General features: G+C 35.8%; 3 protein-coding genes across 4 annotated transcripts; 1 reads left to right on the top strand and 2 right to left on the bottom strand.

The window, feature by feature from the left end:
• Positions 1 to 5880: 5880 nt before the first annotated feature.
• Positions 5881 to 8115, bottom strand: LOC126772525 (60S ribosomal protein L18a). The gene is made up of 4 exons (XM_050492923.1): positions 7992 to 8115; positions 7382 to 7558; positions 6693 to 6872; positions 5881 to 6086 (listed from the first exon to the last, which is right to left on the bottom strand). Exons 1-4 carry the CDS (start codon positions 8007 to 8009, stop codon positions 5928 to 5930), a joined length of 534 nt encoding a protein of 177 aa, XP_050348880.1. The 5' UTR covers positions 8010 to 8115; the 3' UTR covers positions 5881 to 5927.
• A 1202-nt stretch (positions 8116 to 9317) lies between these two features.
• On the top strand, positions 9318 to 17875 carry LOC126772491 (aarF domain-containing kinase 1). 2 transcript variants are annotated; one of them, XM_050492882.1, is made up of 7 exons: positions 9322 to 9467; positions 9554 to 9873; positions 10209 to 10619; positions 10912 to 11085; positions 11776 to 11976; positions 12872 to 13078; positions 16364 to 17875. In XM_050492882.1, the coding sequence occupies exons 2-7, from the start codon at positions 9610 to 9612 to the stop codon at positions 16481 to 16483; spliced, it is 1377 nt and encodes a 458-aa protein (XP_050348839.1). In that variant the 5' UTR covers positions 9322 to 9467; positions 9554 to 9609; the 3' UTR covers positions 16484 to 17875. The 2 variants fall into 2 exon arrangements, with proteins under 2 accessions (XP_050348838.1, XP_050348839.1); XM_050492881.1 differs by having other exon boundaries at positions 9318 to 9873.
• A 39-nt stretch (positions 17876 to 17914) lies between these two features.
• On the bottom strand, positions 17915 to 21611 carry LOC126772521 (uncharacterized). Its single transcript, XM_050492920.1, has 4 exons — positions 21460 to 21611; positions 19935 to 20156; positions 19107 to 19244; positions 17915 to 18168 (listed from the first exon to the last, which is right to left on the bottom strand). The coding sequence occupies exons 1-4, from the start codon at positions 21548 to 21550 to the stop codon at positions 17915 to 17917; spliced, it is 705 nt and encodes a 234-aa protein (XP_050348877.1). The 5' UTR covers positions 21551 to 21611.
• Between the last annotated feature and the right edge of the window lie 723 nt (positions 21612 to 22334).

Below are 22334 nucleotides of genomic sequence, written 5' to 3'. Positions count from 1 at the left end.
TTGAACTTGAGCAGGGTGGTTACTCTGCCTGTTTAATAAATAAAGTCTTATAAAGTTAAGATCAAATTAAGTTTTTTTAAAAAGAAACACAATAACAATCCTAACCTCTATTTATTCAATTAATCTTAACATGAGCAAATCACAAAATAAACTAAATAGGAACTAAAAAAACAAAATTAGCACAAATAAATGAAATCAGAATTAGCGATCACCAATATTACGAATAGCACTTGAGAGCACAACCACACAACCGTCTCGCCCCAGCGCCGATGCGAAAAGTGAAGGGGTGCACGGTATTGCTCCGTTCTCGTGTTGCTATCCCTTCCACCTGACGTCATCGCCGATGTACTAGGTTGAGAGGGATTTTCCTCTAAGACGGCCGTTCCTGACAGCTGAACGGCCTCGTCAGCTTGGATTTCTGCAGCAGAGTCTCTTTGTAGTCCATCCTCACTTGATGGTTCCTCATCAACATCATTCTCTTCTGAAATGTTAAAACAACATTGTAGAGATGTATTATTTTGGCTTTGGATACTCAATGCAAACGGACCGCAAGCGTGCACTCAAGCAATCCCCTTACAAAGGGTAACCAAAGCAAGAAGGCATCGTCAATGAGGAGCTCTACTCATGAACGATGTCGGCAAACATAGTATGAGCAACAGTAAAACAAGAAGCTCTCGAAAGTGGCCCTATGGCTTCCGCCAGGACAACAAATAAGTAACAACAAATCAAGAAGCCACTTCCGAGGCCCTCTGATAAACCTCCGCATTGAGGAGTATCAGGACAACACACACAAGGTCACCTCCGAGACGTTCTGGCTGCCCCGCAAGGGTACCAGGTAAACACACACATGGTCACCTAGGTGACGTTCTGACTACCCCTCAAGGGTATCAGGTAAACAACACAAAAGTCACCTGCGTGACACTCTGGCTGCCACTCACGAACACCAGGACAACACAGCTCACTCACCAGTCCCGAAGAATGCCTCGCATGTATCCGGGGTCCACTCACCCCGCCACTGAACCATATGTTCTGCGGCGCTCTGAGTCTTCTTTCCATATGAGCCTGCCAATAACTCAAGCTCGTAACGGTGGTGAGGCAATGCCCGGACAACTTTGTACGGACCTCGCATCCCGGAATCTAGTTTGCCGGTACTTTGTGAACCTTTGCTGACGAACACGAAACTGCCAACAGAAAAAGCACGGGGCTGTCGACGACCTTCATTAACGTAGGCGTCCTGGCGTTGCTGGTTGGCAGCGAGCAGTTCAGAGACCCTCTGTCTTCTCAGAGTCTGCAGGGCTTCTCGGTTCGGATGAGAGTCGCTCAGCGCAATGTCTCGGACCAGCGATCGTAGAACCGGAGTGGTTCCTTCAACACCGGTCAGCAGCTGCAGGGCAGAAGTGCGAGTTGTTGCCTGCTTCGTGATGTTAAGGGTTAGCTGCACTTTCCATAAGACGTTGGACCAAGAAGCACCCTTGTTGTTAACCTCTATGCACAGCATGTTGAGGACTGTGCGGCAGTACCGTTCGCCTTGGCCGTTCTCGCGATGCATCCCAGGTGTGATAAGGTGCATAGAGGACCCAAGCTCAGTTACCCACTCTTGAAACGCAGCACTTTCGAACATCCTAGCTCTGTCACAGACTATAGTTGACGGAGTGCCAAACAGTGAGACGGCATTGGAATACACCCTTTTCAATTCATCCGCGTCTTGTCGGTATAACGCGTATAATAAGCAAAATTTTGAAAATGATTCTACAGCTATGAGAATGTATTTATAACCGTTGGACTCTGTTAACGGCCCAAGAACATCGGCATGTAACACGGAAAAGGGAATGTCCGGTTTTGTCCAAGACTCGATTGGTTGGTGAGGTGCTCGGGGCACTTTCTTGTGTGCTAAGCAAACGATACAATGGCCAACATACTTCTTAACAAAATGTCTAAGGCCAGGAAACCAAAAGTGTCGCAGTATCAAGTCGACAGTCTTATCGACGCCTATGTGATCGTGATCGTCATGAAAGACTCTTAAAAGACTAAGCCTATGTCCCTTCGGTATGAAACACAGAAGGCGCGAGTCTTCACCAGTAGGCGTGTACTTATAGTACAGCAAGTCATTTTTAATAAAAAATCGACTGCTATCTAACTGGCCCTCTCGAACCTTCTGCATTAGATCCTGAGTCTCCAAGTCGGCAGTTTGAGCAATTTTCGCCCAGTTTCGTGGATTTTGGATTTGGAACACGTGAGCAGGCTGTCTGCTGAGAAAGTCAGCATGCTGCATGTTGCAACCCTTTCGGTACTCTAAAGAAAACTGAAAATCTTGCATGTAAACCCACCAGCGAGCTACACGAGGTAGTAAATCCTTTTTGCGTGCAGTTAATTTTAAATAATTGCAATCAGTGACAATTTTGAATTTTATACCGATCAAATAATGCCGAAAGTGTTGCAAAGCACGTACCACAGCTAAGGTCTCCAGTTCGTAACTGTGATATTTTGATTCCGCTCCCTGGGTGGACTTACTGTAATACCCTACAACTCGCTTACGTCTTCCTTCGTGTTCCTGAAGCAAAATAGTCCCGAATCCTATCGAACTAGCATCAGTATGTAGTTCTGTGGGCAGACTGGGATTGAAAATTGCTAAAACTGGCTCCTCAGTTAAGCACTTAATGATATAATCGCGAGCAACATCTTGCTCCGGTCCCCAAACAAAAGGCACACCTTTTCTCAGTAGCTTGGCAATACAAGCAGTCTTTGAGGCGTATTTAGCAATGTACCTGCGGAAATAACCTGCAAGCCCCAAGAACTGACGCACCTCTTTTACATTTGTGGGTTTCGGGGACTTAACTAGAGCATCAGTTTTACTCGGACTCGGCCGTACCTGACCATGTCCAATCAGCCGTCCTAAGTATTCAACCTCAGTATCTAAAAACGTACATTTCTTCAGATTGACCGAGAAACCTGCCGCTGACAGGGTTTTTAAAACCTCTCGCAATACCTTTAGGCCTTCCTCGATCGAATTGGACATGATCAGTACGTCGTCAATATAGGTCAATACGTGGCCAGTGTCTATAAGATGTTTGAGTGTCTTTGTGATAATGCGCTGATACACGACAGGGGCGTTAGCCAGCCCGTAGGGCATTTTCAAATACTCATAATGCCCTTCAGGCGTCACAAAGGCAGTTTTACTAATAGAGGCATCGTCTTTCATTGGTATTTGATGAAAGCCAGTAGCCATATCAAGACTGGTAAAATACTTGAAGTTGCCTAATTTATCGATGTGGTCATCGATTAGTGGCAATGGAAATCTTTCTTTAACAGTGACAGCGTTTAAGGCTCTATAGTCTACGCACATCCTATCTTCCCCGCTCTTTTTCTTTACGAGGATGATAGGACTCGCATAGTCTGATTGGGATTCTCGTATGATGCCCTTACTCAAAAGCTCACTAATTATGCCGCGAACGCGTAACTTCTCGTCTGCCGAAAGCTTGTACGGTCGATAACTTATTGGACTGTCACTGTTAAGCCTAATCTCCATGCTCCCAGTGTTTACTGTGGAGGTCGCTGTGCCAGTGGTGAACGTTTCAGAAAACTCGTCAATCAAAGATAATAAACGTTTCTTGTCATCACCAACTAAGGGTGTCCTCACTTGGTCGGCCACCTCCACAGACGACACATTGTACGCTTGATCAACCCTCATCAATCGTTGAGAGTCACTTGTCCTAATGTAGGTGACACCATCGCGATTTAAAATGTCAGTCCCTACCAAGACAGGTGCCTGAATGCAATCTGTTGGTACTACATAAAGATCCGCCTCTAATGATAATTCAGGAAACTCAATTATTGTCTTAACAAAAGAAGTAGACTCGATGTCTTGACTACCGATACCTCGCAATCTACGATAGGTTGGCAACTGATTAAAGCTAAAATGCTTTAAAACCGATCTAGAAATAAGTGAAATATCAGACCCAGAATCAATTAAAACATCTACGGGTAGTTTTTAAATAATCGTCGTCATCACGTTCTTTCGTCCGGAATCGACGCGGAGCAAAAATTTACGTCACTACCTCTTTTATCATTGGACTTAGAATCCATACGTTGCTTTAAATAGCACGAATCAACGAGATGACCGGTTCTCTTACAATAGGTGCAAATCACTTTGACTGGTTTTGAATTTGACTTCGTGTCTTTTACATTCAAAGTCTCAGAGGAGGTAGATTTAGAATTAGAAGTGGCTGAATCAACTTTTAATTTTTTTGAACAATCAGCTTGTTTGTGACCGTGTTTGCCACACAAGAAACACGTTACCTGTCCCCTCCTAAACGCTTTGCGTTTACGAGGATTGGACGTTTCAGCAGCTGACGAGCGTATGGCATTACCGGTAGCACTTTGCGTGTTCTTAGGTTTCACATACGCGGACAAAAATTCGACCAAATCTTTCGGCTGCAGTTTGGCGTTGGTAGCCGTGGCTTTCACCTGAGGATCGGAGATGCCACGAACTACTATAGCGGTTTTGAGCTCATCCGAAAGCCCTCGTACGATATTTAACCGCAGTAGGGACATTCGAGCGTACTATGCATACGTGGTGAACTTGTTAGACGTTGTACTCATAACGTCATACAGCAGAGTCGCTATATCGACTTCACGTGGACACAACGATCGAAACTCGGCTTTAAAATTCGACCACGAGCGATCGCCTGTCACCCAATGGTTCAACCACGTTTTGGCGTCACCGCGTAGGCAGCCACCAATACGCCCAAGACACTCATGATCATCCCAACCGTTCAGGTTTCGGCCACGGCAACTATTTACAACAAAAAAAAAAAAGTACTAAGCTACCAGAAAAAGATTAATCGACCACGTGGTTTTAAAATAAGAGGATGGAGAATGATCAAAGTCGCGTGAACTATCCCACTTCTGATCTTATAAAGGTAAGATCAAATTAAGTTTTTTAAAAAGAAACACAATAACAATCCTAACCTCTATTTATTCAAATAATCTTAACATGAGCAAATCACAAAATAAACTAAATAGGAACTAAAAAAACAAAATTAGCACAAATAAATGAAATCAGAATTAGCGATCACCAATATTACGAATAGCACTTGAGAGCACAACCACACAACCGTCTCGCCCCAGCGCCGATGCAAAAAGTGAAGGGCCGCACGGTATTGCTCCGTTCTCGTGTTGCTATCCCTTCCACCTGACGTCATCGCGCCGATGTACTAGGTTGAGAGGGATTTTCCTCTAAGAATAGTTTATAATAACACAACACTTCTTTCGCTATCCTGGCTCGACTTCTGTTTCAATTAATAATTTAATGGAAAGTTTAAAGTCTAGCTTGCTATGAGTGTTGTTGATATCCGGATTAAAAACGTTTCGATTCAATAGTCGGGTGCTAGGCAAACAAACTTGCAATGTTTATTGAGATAAAATCTTGAAAATTTAATTAGAACCACTTATTTTATCCTACGGAGTTGAAAAATTTTACTCATTAGTTCAGATGACATTCCATTTTAATGGTAAGAACGACCTGACGTTACACTTACGTTTGGATGTAGACGAAAGAACCTTTTAGAGATAAAAAACTTTTAACTAAACAATTATTTACTCAAATAATTAGTACTAGCACCCGTTTCGGTTTATTTTTGTTCTATTGAAGTCAACCTTCATCCATACACAAAATGCAATACATCTTCATAGCGCCGCCAAAATTGGTATTTTTATTAAATAAGCTCTTCAAACTCGACAAACAATATTATAGATGTTTTGTCCTACACAACTAACCAGACTGCACAAAATCCTAAGTCCCCAGTAAGTCTGTGTAAGAAGTTAACTTTTTAAATAAAATGCTAAACCCATTAATATCTTTAAAATAATAAAATACAACAGTTTTTCCACTTTATGCGGATTTTATTGTAATATATATATCAATAAAATTACAAGAAGTATGTGCTCGGTCTCTTGTAGGCGAATTTGTTGAGTCGCTTGTAGTGGTGTACACGCTTGGGCAGAGGGAACTTGATGGTACTGTTGTGGAATTGTTTCACCTGTGGCCTGCGGCACGCTGAAGCTTTGATTACTTCCACTTTAATAATCTGAAATTTAAGTTAAAAAATTTAGCACATTTCATACAGTTTAATGTATAAAGATTTATTTGAAAATGTTTTTATGTTAATAAAAAATAATTTACAAATAAAACCGTATACATTCTTTGATTTAAAATCAATGGCCAAATGCTAAAATGATCAAGTACATTGGGGAGTAAAATGGAATCCAACTTTTGGCATCTCATAGTTTCTATTTCAATAGACCAAAAGTAAGGATTATTGATATTTTGAACCTACATGCTATTTTAACATAAGTACTATAAAAATAAAAATTCTTTAAAGACATTTACTACCATGTACTAAAATAAGATTTATGGCACTTGCACAAGAAGCAAACCGTTGTTTCATGCTTAAAAGCACAAATTATGCATTTCATTGTGCTCTAAAAATGTAATATGACAACTTTTTGTAAATTCTTTATGATGTAAGAGATGAAAACAAATATTATAAGCATTAACTAAATATAAGATTATTATGACTGCATAATCAAACGACATTCCTTTTGAAGAATGAATATTGCAATTCATGAATTGAAAACTTCTCAGATATTCATTTTCAATGTGGAATTCATTAGTTAATAAAATAGAATATAACCTGTATGGAATGTGCGCGTGCTCTGTGGCGGGCACCCATGTCACGGTAGCACTGTGTCACGGCACCTCCCACACTGAGGTCACGGTACTCTCTGTACATGTTGTGGACGCCAGATCGGGATTCATAACGCAGCCAGATTCCAAAGTTCTTGATCTTAATTGGACTCTTCTCTGGGATTTCCTGTAATATTTTAAAAACAATTATAACATAAAATTATATAGTTACTGTATATTTATTTATTTATTTGAATCACCAACAGAAAATTATAAGATTAACCATAAATTAAATTGATTTGTCTTTTATAGGTAAATTTTATGAGTAACATCAACAATTATTTCAAAAATTAAAAAAAATGAATTAAAATGAAAAACTGAATTGTGATTATATAGCACAACATTCATGCTTAAATGCAACTTTAAAAAAAGTTAGATAGAGTTATATTATTTTCATCTCATTATTAATCAATTATCTTCTTTCTATCACTATCAAATATCTAGATTCCAAATTATTCTTATGATTAATTTAATAGAAATCTAAATTTAGACATCATCTTTAATCCTATTGGAAGTCAATATTCTATACATAAAATCGCACATGATGTATTTATCAAGTTCACAAACTTGTAATATTTAAGCCGCATTTTACTAAAACATTTAAACTATGAAGTCTCATGATAAAAAAAATTATACCTTAATGGAAACAATTTCTCCAGTCGCCTTCTTGAACTTCTTCAATTGCCTTAAAAAGTACCAGAAACGGGACTTGGCGACGATGGTATCTGGGGAAAAGATCCTCATCTTGTATAGGGGCGGCTTCGGCTCATTTTCAGACGGCAGCTTGCGCCCGATTACTTCAAATTCTTTCAACTACAATATAAATGAGATACATTTAACAACAATAATATAATGGAACAAAAATCTACTTCATATAATTAAATTAATTCGATCGATGGAATCCAATATCTTTTGATACAAACACAACATGACATAACCTATAACATTTAAGTAAGTTTTTAAAAAACACATTATTTTCAGATACATTTCTGACACTAATTACGATATAGTTATTTTTAAACTATAACAGTTAGAATATAATGTAAAAATTAAACTGAAAATGAACGATATTGCTAAAAGAAATAGTCGCGGCAACGTGTACTCACTTTAAGTCACTAGCACATTTAAAAACATAAACTTTTGGGCACTTTAAAATTAAATACACACAAACAACTATTATTACTCGATTATTTTTGTTAAACGACATGATTTCTGACTATAATTATATTAATTTTATAAAACTTACCTCTCCTTTAGCCTTCATTTTGAGAGATTTTAGCTAAAAAGATCTGTCAACGGAAACGGATCACTGAGGAAAGAAAATGGCGTCATAATTAATATTGCCATCAAAAAATATCAAATTATGTTTTTCGTACTTATAATCATAAACCTAATTTTTATGAATATATACGATATTTTTTATTTACTATTTGTTTTCAAAACCATTTTTTCCTGATAATTTTAAATAAATACTCCACACAGTATTTATAGCTTGCCTAATGTAAAGTGGTAATTACCACGCATAGATTTTGGCGATGTTAGAAATATTAAACATACCTTATATTACCAATGCACCATCAACCTTGGGATTTACTTTGTTGTGTGCCTTGTGCCTGTATACACTGGCTCACTCGCCCTTCAAACCAGAATACAATAATGTCATACTATTATATTATGAACTGTGATAATACTAAGTATTACTATTTGGCGGAAGAATATCTGATGAGTTAGTGGTACCTAACTTGATAAGGTTACATAAAGTGGTAGGGACCATCTAAAAGGTAAAGTTATTTTCCGTTTTGAAGAGTAAGTGAGTGTAATTATAGACACACGAAACATATTTCATTTTTGATGTCAATTTATTAATATATGTTTCGTTGTATCTGTCAGTGATGGGGACCACTTTCAATTGTCAAATATAATTTTAAAATAATGATATTATTCATGATTTTAAAGTATTTAAAACCTATTTTGTTATAAATAAAAAAAGTATCATATTTGTTAATTTCTTTCTGAAATCGTGTTAAGCTATACAACTGTTCAGTTCAGTTCTGTTCAGTACTTGTAACTTGAAGTTACTGTTTTTAATTACAATGATTAAAACCACTCTTAAAATGAATAATATTTACAATAGTAATGAGAAAAAAGGTATGTATATCATAACGTACGAGCTTCAGTTAGTACTTATAAATCTGAAGTGTGAAAATATCTCAGGCCATTCACCTGAAATTTTGCGGATTTGCGGTCATAATCACATTAATGATCAATTTGGTTACCTGCCAAGATGAGGATATGATAGATAGGGACTTCCAAACAAGAATATACGCTTTTTAATTTTTTTATTATTTTTAATATTACTATTGGTATTAAAATTTGATAATTTTTCTGATTAAGATTATTTTATACTATTTTACTCAACTATTCGTCCTCAAAATTTAGAAATTCTACAATAATTGGCAATTTGGTGGCAAGTTATGGAGGTGTAATTTCACTGTCACATCACAAACACACTTACGACATTGACATTGAAGTGAAAAGTTGACTGTTGACTGTTGAGAACTGAGCACTTGACTCTGTCTTCGTCTTGACGTTAACGTACTATGTGCTGCTCGTCGTAAAATAAAAGTAAAGTTTCAAAATAATATGTTAATAAAAATTAACTTAAGTTTAAATAGTGTACAAATGTAAATATGTTGTCAAGAAATTTAAGTAAAGTCATTAGGTATTCGTTGTACGGTGGTGTTACCGTGGGAAGTGCTGTTGTAGCTTTAAAATATCATGACGCTGATTACAATTCCTTTGCTATAGTGAGGCTCTCGAGAACTGCTTACACAGCTGTTGATATCGGTAGGACATACCAATCCATGTTATATAGCAAAGAGTGGGATAAAAGTTCTGATGAATACTTGGAGGTTAAAAGCCAGGCTCATCAAATTGGGGCAGAGAAACTGCTTAAATTATGTAAAGCTAACAAAGGGGTTTACATAAAGGTTGGTCAACATGTCGGTGCTCTTGACTATTTACTGCCCAGTGAATATGTAACGACTATGCGAATTTTACATAAAGATGCGCCCAGAAACACAGTTGAAGAATTATATGAAGTTATAAAAGAAGATCTGAAGAAAGATGTAAGTGTAGCTTAAAATAGACTTAAAAATAAGTATAGTAAGTAAATAAGTACCTATTTAAAACAAAGTTCACATATTATTATTTTTTATTGGCATAATGCATTATGTCATAATATTATGTGCTTCTAAACATCAATAATTTATGTTTCAAGAATATAAAATGAAATGGCAATATATCTAGATTAACTTTTTTTTATGTAGTTATTGTTTGTAAATATTTTAATTGCACAATAGTTACATCATTTGATTAAAATATAAATTCCTGTTTGTGTGAATCATAAAATAAGTGTCTTAATATTGGTATTTCTGTGTAAAAATAAGTGATACAATTACAGCCTAAGGAATTGTTTGAAGAGTTTGATCTTGAACCTCTTGGAACGGCATCCCTTGCTCAAGTTCATAGAGCCAAATTAAAAGATGGACCAGAAGTTGCTGTCAAAGTACAACATCATTTCGTTAGAAAAAATACAAAAATTGACTTGAAATGGATGGAATTTATCATTACAACAATGTCAAAGGTATTCCCAGACTTCCAAATGCAATGGCTTATTGAAGAGACAAAGAAAAATATTGCAAAGGAATTGGACTTCTTGCAAGAGGGTAGAAACGCTGAAAGGGTTGCCGAATTATTTAAAAATTATTCATGGTTAAAGGTTCCTAAAATATTTTGGGATTTTAGTACTGAGAGAGTTTTGGTGATGGAATATGTTACTGGTGGTCAGGTCAATGATGTGAAGTATATAGATGTAAGTAGAAAACAAAAGTTTTGTTTTTTTTTAAATTTACAATTTTCCATAGTCATGTGCTATAATTGTAAAACTGTTTGTTCAGTGTCAGTTTATTTCTGATATAAATTAAAAAAAAAACTTAAAGAAATATTATGCAATATGAATTTGCAATAAGGCCCTATGTGTTGTGAAATACTAGTATTTCATAAGTTTATCAATATAACATCAGTTTTCTTCGCCTGTGGGTAGGTGTGGGACAAAATTTTAATTAGTATATATTTTTTAAATTACCTTTTTAATTTCCTAACAGGAACACAAAATAAGCAGACCTGACTTGTGTCAAAAGTTAGGTGATCTGTATTCACATATGATATTTGTAACTGGTTTTGTGCACAGCGACCCCCACCCTGGTAATATACTCGTGAAAAAGGACCCCAAGGACAAAGATGTTACAGTATTCTTATTGGACCATGGGTTATATGCAGTAAGTATTTATATTCTTCTTTGTTTAAACCCTCTTCCCATTTCAGCTGGGGTCGGGTCTCCTTGTACATCTGCGCCAGAGAGCTCTGTTCTGGGTTGTCTGTGTACTCAGATTCTCTTTCTGGGCCTCTTTTTGTATGTTTGACAACCAGGTTGCGGGTGGTCGCCCTTTTCCCCGAGGTCGGTCCGGGATATTTAAGGCTTTCTTGATAGGATGATCATCGTTACATCTCAGGATATGGCCGTACCAGTGCAGTCGACATTCCTTCAATTTTCAATTTTTCAATTTTATTCTATATATTTATATGTAAAATTGAATTTAATAACCAACTGCTGAGAGAATGCATTCCCAATAGATCAAAGTTTAAATGAACACTTTGAAGTGGGGAAGAATTAACAATAAAATTATTATTACCAAATAAATTATATTATTTGGTATAACAAAAAATATGTCAACTTTCAATAATTATGAATGGTTTGGTTATGCACTAAATTTCATTTTAAATAAATAAGAAATATAGAATAATATTTATTAAAATTCAATAAACAAAGTTTGTCCAATGGTTTGTCTGTCGGAAATAGTTCTCTTAGCAATAAGATATGAATTATATACTTTTTTTTTACAATAAACTTCAAATTAAGAATAATTGTATTATTGGATATCAAATGAATTTGTTTATTATATTTTTAGCAACTTACAGACAAATTCCGATACCACTATTCCAAATTATGGCTCTCGATAATTGCAAGGGACAAAGATCAAATCAGAGAGCATGCTGAGCAATTAGGAATACAGAAAGAATTGTATGGACTTTTCGCTTGCATGGTGACGGGGAGACCATGGGATGTCATAATGAAAGGCATAGACAAAACTAAACCATCATCTGCAGAGGTTTGTTAAATTTGTTTAGGATAATTTAAACTGCAAAATTTCATTAATTTCCTAAGTTAATTGTTATTAATAAACTTAATTTATACTTATATTAACCTTCTTAATTATTTTAATTGTATCAAAAGAGTAAATACTGAGTTTCTTGTCAGTTCTTGGTTGAATCTTCATTCTAAACACCTTTGATAGCTCCTAAAGTACTTTTTCATTTTTACACATAATACAAGAATATTATTATTTCCTCAAAATATATGTATCATCTGTAGAAAATTAAGATAAATTAATATCTTTCGTTAATGCATTTATTTATTTTTTTAATGCTTTCTTGCAGTAAACAGTAAACTTATTTATTTTTTCAAGTTATAAAAATATGTTTGTCATCCTGACTGTGACATTTTAAAGTGATTCATCTATGAAAATCTGAATTATAATACAGTTTGTTTATCCTCAATCTATGTAGTTATAGAGCTTGAGGATAACGTATGTGATGTAATCATGATATTAGCCTTGAAAGCAACACTATCCTAGTTATAAGGATAAAATGACACGTCTTAAAACTATGAAAATTATAGTTATTATAGAATATAGGAAAAAAAAAACAAATCGATATGTCGTTTTTTATAAATAAGATTGCAAACTTTTTTTCAAATATATCTTCTATTATTTTTTTTATACAAATACTTTCTTTAAAAATTATTTTCATACTAATTTTCGTGTCAGTTATATAATTATAAACTGTATAAAATTATTATAAAGTTATATAAAAGAAGGCACATATAGTATATTATTTGTTTTTGAAATATATATCAAAAAAGTCTAAATGTGTTATGAAAATTGTGACGTGATGTCCCAAAAATGATGGGATAAAATTTTTGTTCACGTTAGTAATGTTTTTCAGAAAACGACTTTCCAAAACGAGATACCGAATTTCCTGCATCACGTGACGCAATGCTTGGAACACGTCGACCGGCAAGCGTTGCTGGTGCTGAAGACGAACGACCTCATCCGCAGTATAGAGTACGCGCTGGGGATGCAGGAGCGCATGTGTGGGTTTATGGTCATGACTAAATGTTGCACAAAGAGCATTTACCAACACGAGCTTAACGTGAGTGTCATATTATTATTATTTTTTTAACAGAAAGGCGGACGAGCATATGGGCCACCTGATGGTAAGTGATCACCAACGCCCATAGACATTGGCATTGTAAGAAATGTTAACCATCGCTTAAATCACCAATGCGCCACCAACATTGGGAACTAATATGTCCCTTGTGCCTGTAATTACACTGGCTCACTCACTCTTCAAACCGGAACACAACAATATCAAGTACTGCTGTTTTGCGGTAGAATATCTGATGAGTGGGTGGTACCTACCCAGACGAGCTTGCACAAAGCTCAACCACCAGTATTTAGTTAAGTTTGTAGCAGTAACGACAGACTGGCGAATGGGACACCTTGTAAGTCATGTATATTACCATAGACATTTGTAGTGTGAGAAATTTCACCATGATTAAATATTGCTGACATCGCCAATGTGCCACCGACATTGGGAGCTAAGATGTTATGTCCCTATATGTTATGCTCTGCACTAGACCAACTGCCTCGTTGGTCTAGTGGCTTGATGTAAGGCCGCAGACCTCGAGGAAGACCTCGAGGGCTTAATTCCCAGGTCGGGCCAGTAAAAATTTATTGGATTTTTCTGTCAGAAAATTCTCAGAAGTAGCCCGGAGTCTGGAAGATGGAGGTGTGTACACTCCCGTGCTTCGGAAAGCACGTAAAGCAGTTGGTCCTGCGCCTGAACTCTTTCCGGTCGTGTCGGATTGCCGTCCCATCGGATTAGGGAGAGTTAGGGAATAGAGAGTGCACCTGTGTTTGCGCACACACTTGTGCACTATAATATCTCCTGCACAGTTGGCTAATTTCTCTTGAGATTGGCCGCCGTGGCCGAAATCGGTCTGTAGGACCTTATTATTATATGTTATGTATATGTGATGGGTGGGTGGAACCTACCCAGACGGGCTTGAACAGAGACCTACCACCAAATGGGACGGATTCTAATAATATATTTTACATATAATTATATATGATGTATCGTGACTTGATTAAAATTACGAAAATGCTTTCTGCATATGACAATAACAAAGTGAAATATAGGAATAAATATTGAAAATTGTCCTACGTAGGGGGGCGTAGTAGTAGTAAAGATCACACGCGTCCGTTACTCACGCTTTCATCTCACCGAACACGTGGGTCTATATAATACTGCTCATTTTACTTGTCGTGTCGTGTGCATATCTTTTTATTTTCAAATTCGTTTGAGAATGATTAATGATTTAAAAGTTAAATGAAGTTTCTAAACAGCTGTACAAATAGAAAGTATTATTCCTAAAAAAGCTATTTATAAATAATATACTTCATAATAGGTCAAATTTTGCTACATAAGTAAAGAGGCAGGTAGGTATACTATAGGTCCAATCAAATTTATCTATTCCGCAAGTAATTTAACGATACTACAATTTTTTTATCATCTAAATAATCTGATATCTAGTAATTCATATTCGTTAGTAATGTCTGCGATTATCAGACATAATTATTAATATTACTATCGCGTGTTACCGAAATTCGTTTACATTCGGAATTTTTTCTGGCCATCAATCCCAATCATTTTTTTCTATGGCAACACTAAGTTATCTTCGTTCAAATTATAGACTTCTTTAAAATTCTTTTAAAGTACAAAATTTACACATTACGTTATTTTTTCCTCTCGATATCTAGTGTCGTGGTAATTTTGTTACAATTAGACTTTTACGTATCCGCTATTCATTATATACGCTTCAAGCGAAAAAAAATCGCGTTTACTAAGATGATAGATTAGTTATTGAAAGCTACAAACATTTAATCAGCGATTACCAAATGTTTTTAATAATATCCTGGGACATTATTCACACACGGCCATCTGATCCCAAACTAAGCAGAGCTTCTACTACGGAAACCAGACAACTGATATACCACATATACTACTTTTCTTTTGTAAATACATACTTATATAGATAATTACACCCAGACTCAGGACAAACAGACATGTTCATGCACACAAATGTCTGTTCTGTGTGGAAATCGAACCCGTAACCTTCTGAAAGGCAAGACCAATATACCAACCACGCCAAGCGGCTCGTCAGTGTTTTAAACTTAGTTTTAACATTTCGAGTAAATTACATATTTAATCTATCAATTCAATCGGTCAAATAATTCGAGTAGCCTTATAAGGGCACTTTTGAATCGTCATGTTACATATTGAATTAAATGTAAAGCTATCACCGGTTCGGAATGTAGATTCTACCGTGAATCGGCAAGAAATTGAGTAGTTCCTTTTTGTGTTAAAAGGATGTAATTACCGTTTAGTAAATAAAATTATAAGGGAACCCATTGATATAGTATGTCATTGATTTACAGAATGAATGCATCCCGCATACTAATTAGCCATAACCATAGCGTGTCTACGCATCCAAGGCAATAAAATGTCATTGTCATTTGATTTCCGCCTATAAAATTAGGCTTGTATGTAATTATATCTTTATACGTGTAATCTTGTATGTAATTATATTTTTATACTGGTGGTAGGGCTTTAGGGTATGTAATTATATTTTTATACTGGTGGTGGTAGGGTGCAAGCCCGTCTGGGTAGGTACCACCCACTCATCAGATATTCTACCGCAAAACAGCAATACTTGATATTGTTGTGTTCCGGTTTGAAGGGTGAGTGAGCCAGTGTAATTACAGGCACAAGGGACATAAAATCTTAGTTCCCAAGGTTGGTGGCGCATTGGCTATAAGCGATGGTTGACATTTCTTACAATGCCAATGTCTAAGGGCGTTTAGTGACCACTTACCATCAGGTGGCCCACATGCTCGCCCACCTTCCTATTCTATAAAAAAAAATATATATATATATATAATTCTTATGTATGTATGTCACTGAGCGCCTCCTAAACGTCTGGAATGATTTTGATGATTTTTTTTTGTGGGTGGTTAGAATTGACCCATGCTGCGATCGGGTTCTAGGTATTTTAACAAGGGAAATAAAATTATAATTATGTATATAAAGTCGAAAATATTTTTTATTAGATTAACTTAATTTATTTTTACATTGTGCAACATCTGAAATCATCTGTTGGTGACCACTTACCATCAGGTGGTCCATATGCTCGTCCGCCTTCTTATTCTATAAAAAATAAGAACTACAATATAATAACCAGATTGGAAGTCTGATATATTTTACGGTCAAAATTTAAATTAGAATGTTTATAAATTGAATAAATATTTCGTCGTCTATGTGATTACTATTCCAAACAATTCGTGACTTGTAATTATTTTCTTTTAACACTTTCAGAAAGCGGGGTCGCTGGCGAGAAAGCAGCTGCTCAACACGAAATACGTATGGTCACTGTTCGTTCTTTACATTTATGGAATTTATTTATCACTGAGAACTAGATTTAATCTATATAGCTAGAATTTCATCAAACAATATATAAATTTGTATTATAATAGTCGCGTCTGATGGTAACCAAAAATATTTATTGAGCGTATGATGCTTTAAGAGTTTTAAGGGATATTTTTATATGGGTTGCCAGTAAGAAAATCACAAAATAAACAATATATAAGTGTGTATTATATTGAAAAAAAAAATGTGTAAGTAATATATATGTATAAAATGTATATTTTTAATTTACATAATAAATTATGATAAGATCATGTTATTTTTATAAATTACAAAGGAGAAGAAATTTGAAATTGTTTTTTTTTTGTTTTGCACAAAGATTTTAGCTTTGTTATTCCTTACATAGTCAATACTCTGTCATGCATGATACTAAGATGTCGCGTTTGCCTGTAATAAAACTGGCTCACTTTTTTTAAGCCGAATCACCACATTACAGTTGTTGGTGGTAGAATAAATTATATGATACCCAGAATAATATATTTATTATTATTATTTATACTTTTGCAACCCTATTTATTTAAATAACGATACAAAGTAATGTCCTAGTCAGCTGTATTGAATCTTACCTCAAATATTTCATACCAATAGTGCAATTGTTTATTTGTATATTATCACGTTACCCTCGATGGTGCTAGCTCAATTTTTTATCGCGTATATGATGTTATTGTCGCAGCCAACTGGTTGATATAGTCGTTTCGTTGAACGCCATTCAACCATACGACTAATAAAGATCAGTCGAGTGGCTTAACACAATTTTATAGCTTATTTGCTTGCTTAAGTGATAACTTATTTGGGTTCAAGCACACATTCTACCAACCCGTATTGGAGCAGCGTGGTGGAATAAGCTCCAAACCTTCTCCTCAAAAGGGAGAGGAGGCCTTAGCCCAGCAGTGGGACATTCACAGGCTGTTACTGTTACACATTAACAAATGTCAGGTGTCAAGAGTGCATGAATGGAGTGAAAACAGCGCCATCTAGTGTCAATAAAATTCTATACAAATCGCTACAATATCTACGCTACCGAATAATTAAAAAAAAACTAGCACAAGCTACGCTGTTATTTATATATACGACTATCTCAATCGGCAGTGCTTTTCTGTAAAATTCACTTCATTACTCACTCGTGAAATGTTGACAACCGACTTATGGTGATATACTATTTTTATGCGTGAGCTCTTGAAATATTATAATTACGGTCAATGTCGCAAATCACTTACATTTAACGACTGTTTTCTGTGTTTCTGAGGTGAGTTCCGAGTTTGTATTTACAGAATAGCCATATAGTTGGCTGCGACAAATATTTAGACCAATTTAGATTATAAGAATTAATTCGTACATATGTTTTATTTACTTTGTAAGCTTTTCAGTTAATATTGTATATTCGTAATAAAATGTTATTTTTGGCATGAGATTTTTATTAATTTATTTAAATGATAACTTATGTTACAATTGTATCCTGCTTTCCATATCCGATAGTTTATTATTAAGGGTCGTGAGATCATTTTGTATTTTCAACAAAATATTTGCGAAGTTATCTCGACTTTTTCTTCCGTGCAGCTTAAAAAATATGGACGAAGATGATATTTTGGATGATAAATCCGATTTCCTTTCATATTCTTTGTTTTTAATATTTACTTGGTTTTCCATTAAGTGAAACTTATTGAGCGCTATCGTTTCATTGATGATTGTAGTATGTGCTGTTGTAAAATAAATATTGTATTAATATTTTTTTTTACAAATAACTAATTTTTTTATGTTTTAGGCGGACGGGCAAATGTGCCACTAGATGGCAAGTGGTCACCACCGCCCATACACATTGGTGACGTAAGTATTAACCATGCCTTACATCGTCAGTGCGCCACCAATCTTAGGATCTAAGATGTTATTCCCTGTTGCTTGTACTTACACTGGATCACTCACCTTTCCAACCGGAACGCAACAATACCAACGATGACTATTGCTGTTTAGCGTTAAAATATTTGATAAGTGCACATAGCCCGATCACTTAGTAAATTTAACTATTAATTAACACTTTATTTCAATGTATTTTTTTTTCTATTCATAGAATTGCTATCAATTATTACTGCTAGTATTTTTATGTGCATATTGTTCGTATATCCTTCAAATGTTATAATTATATTATGTATTTAAAATTTCTTGTAAATCGGTATTTTATAATTCACAAGTGATTTACGAATTGCAAGTTCTTGCACAATAAATGGTGCGATTCAAATTATATTTTTTATTTAAAATTATATTGAGCATTTAGTAATATAAAGCAATAGCGAGGGATTTTATGTTAGTTTAATACATAATATATATTATTACATAATATATATTATTTAAGAAACAAATTACTAATACTAAGTCGCAAAACGGTAAATTTATATTTTAGCGTTTCTGTAATTGTTTTGCCATTAGTATGTACATCGTACATGTATATATACCATTGTTATAGAAATTTTTCATAATTTTTGTTCGTGAGGAAAAACTTGGACAAAATATATGAAACCTGTTGCAAAAACCGTCAACGTGAGATTATGTAAGTATTATTATCAGCATAGAAGTTATTTAAATGTTTTAAATCCGTTAAGTATTTAAATTTTAAAACTGTTTATAAATTCAGAACTCTTACAAAACTCTTCCTCAATGCCTTTTTCTTTGAAATCGCTTTTTACTTTTTCCTCAAACACAGTGTCCGGTGATTCTAGATAGTCTCCTGTTGCACTTTTGTTACCCATGGTTATCATGTTATTTAGTAAGCTTCCTGAGGCTGTAAGACCAAAAATGACAACATAATTTGATAAGCAATAACCTATTTTATTATTCTAATTTTGTATTTGTACAATGATTGGAGTATGAGTGGTATCGAAAAATATTTCTTAGTAGGCAATGTAATTGGAAAAGATCTACAGATTGCTGATTTGTTTCGGTAGAATCTATGTTCTAAAGAAAATTGGTAGTTTTACATTAATATTTGCGTCGTGTAAAATGACTTTTTATACGACAGGCGGACAGACAAATGTACCATCTGATGATAAATGGTGTACCCGTCCCATTTACCCATTAACCGTTCTTTACATGGTCAATTCGCCACAAATCTTGGGAACTAAGATGTTGTGTTCCTTGTGACTAGTTTCACTGGGTTACTCACCCTATGAACCTGAACACAACAATACTAAGTATCGCTGTTTGGTGAAATAATGTGGTAAGTAGGAGGTACCTATCCAGGTGGGGGCACGAAGCCTTACCACCAAGTAAGATGAGTCGTCTTTAACAACATACTTAATGGATTTATTATTTATGGATTTTGACTTCAATAATTTACTATTAATATAACTATTATAACTAATTTTGCAACACTATTTTTTGGAAATTATAAGTCGGTATCGATCAGCAACCGTTTTTTAGATAACATAGAAATTCAATACAAATTTTTTAATGAAAGTTAAAATATTCTTACGCATAATTTTATTAGGAAGCCAGACTTCCAAAATATACGGGTGCTGAGGGTCATTACCCTTACGAAGATCGGTCAACGGTAATTCAAGGTCGTTTTCAGATTTTAATATTATAATTTCCTCACAGTAATCTGGTAATTCTAGAAGATACCACACTTTCTGTCGTAGTTGTGATATAGAGGCTGTCGGTTTTACTGCTATGTAGCAAAGTTTCTCATCGATTACTAAAATAAAGTTTAAAGCAGTCATCTGTGAAGTCTTCGGACATCTGTCTCGTCTCGTGAAATTTAAGAGGAAGAGGTAAGAAGGTCGATAGTATTACACTTTTAACATTTCTCATCCACTATTAAATATCCCAAGGGCTAAATAGCACACCGTGTGCGCGGTGAAGATATAGTAAAGAACCAGCAGTTCAATAATTTGACTAATCGATATATTTGAAGTGAGCGCAGTGTGTGAAATTCGCTAAAAGGCAATTTTGACGTTTGCCTTATGCTTAGAATTAGTCTGCTTCAACACTTTTGGTTTAAGAAGTGAAGGCTCCATAATATTCTGCCGGAACCCGTCTATAAGTAGCCTAACTGTTTGAAATATTTTTTTTCTTATATATTGTGTGAACAAGGTGCGGCGCTTTTTCACGCCACAATAACTGTGCCTGCTGTACAAAACACAGGTACGGTCTTGCGTGGAATATTGCTCGCACTTTTGGGATGGCTCCGATAAGTACCTACTTGAGGCCTTGGACCGGTTGCAGCGACGTGCCGTACGCATTATTGGCGACGTAAAGGTCACAAACACCCTTGAACCTTTACAATTGCGTCGTGAGATAGCAGCACTGAGCGCTTTCTATCGACTGTATCACGGCGAGTGCTCTGAGGAATTATTCTCTCTAATTCCTGCTTCCCCCTTCCTTCTTAAGTCCACGCGAGCTGGTTCTCGATGTCACCGCCTAACTGTGACATCAATTCCATCGCGAACAAAGAAATTTGGCAAACTCCTTTCTTTGTCGCACTTCCAAAAAATGGAATTCCTTACCAGCTCACGTGTTCCCCTCCTCTTACTACCCGGGTTCCTTCAAACGAGGCGTGAAGAGGCATCTTGCGGGCCGGCAAGGCGAAGGCGGCTAGTGCAGAACGTTTTTCCCGTCTGTACTGGCCGTCGTCGCGTTTGGACTCTACTACCACTTACCATCAGGTGGAGTAGTCATTTGCCCTCCCGGCGAATTTAAAAAAAAAAAACAATTATAGAATCTCGCCTTGTAGTCAGCCTTCATATTTTAATTAATTTGTCAAATAATTAGCAATTTTTTTTAAGACAAACATTATATTTTACTTAAAGCTGCCTCGGACTGCACGTAAAGCCGTTGGCCCATCGGACTATGAGAGTGAGGCAATATAATATAAAGTGCACCTGTGTTTACGCACACACTTGTGCACGTGTAAGTCCTGCGCAATTGGCTAATATCCGTTGAGACTGGTCGTTGTGGCCGAAATCGGTCAGGCGGACATCATATTTCTCTTAACTTACTATTCAAGTCATGACGTCGTAGAATCAGGAAGGTGATAACGTCCTTTTTGAATAATCCTATCGAATTTCGGACAAACTTTATAAAAGACATTGCTTTTACAGCCTCCGATACCTCTCGGAAGATGATATTTATATAAATCACTGCATTTACCGTTAATTTTGGGCTTGTGACATTTGAATTAGTGCAACAGATTATGTTGACAGTTGACACTACTCATTGACACGGTATAATGATATTCAGCCTTGGTAGACCAGTATAGCGATACAATCCAATAGCATACTAAAGATAAATAAACAACTTGGCTTTGAATCAACATGATAATATTAACCGGTTTATACAGATCCAGTATTTCGATCCTGTGCAGCAATTTGTTTACACTGCATCAATATTTGACCAATGTAAGCACTTTTCAGTTCATTATGAATGAACGCTGGATTGTAAAAGATTAGAAGCTATTTTTAATTTTTATAGAATAGGAAGGCGGACGAGCATATGGGCCACCTGATGGTAAGTGGTCACCAAACGCCCTTAGACATTGGCATTGTAAGAAATGTCAACCATCGCTTACATAGCCAATGCGCCACCAACCTTGGGAACTAAGATTTTATGTCCCTTGTGCCTGTAATTACACTGGCTCACTCACCCTTCAAACCGGAACACAACAATATCAAGTATTGCTGTTTTGCGGTAGAATATCTGATGAGTGGGTGGTACCTACCCAGGCGAGCTTACACAAAGCCCTACCACCAGTGGTAATGTAAACCGGCTGCACTGGCAGAGATCGGTTGTTATTGTAGGTTATTTTTTTTTATAAAATTGGTAGGCGGACGAGCTTATGGGCCCACTTATCTTATGGTAAGTGGTAACCCACGCC

Source organism: Nymphalis io, chromosome 12 (genome assembly GCF_905147045.1).
Source record: "Nymphalis io chromosome 12, ilAglIoxx1.1, whole genome shotgun sequence".
Classification (NCBI taxonomy): domain Eukaryota; kingdom Metazoa; phylum Arthropoda; class Insecta; order Lepidoptera; family Nymphalidae; genus Nymphalis; species Nymphalis io.
This window is presented reverse-complemented; position numbering and strand designations above follow the sequence as displayed.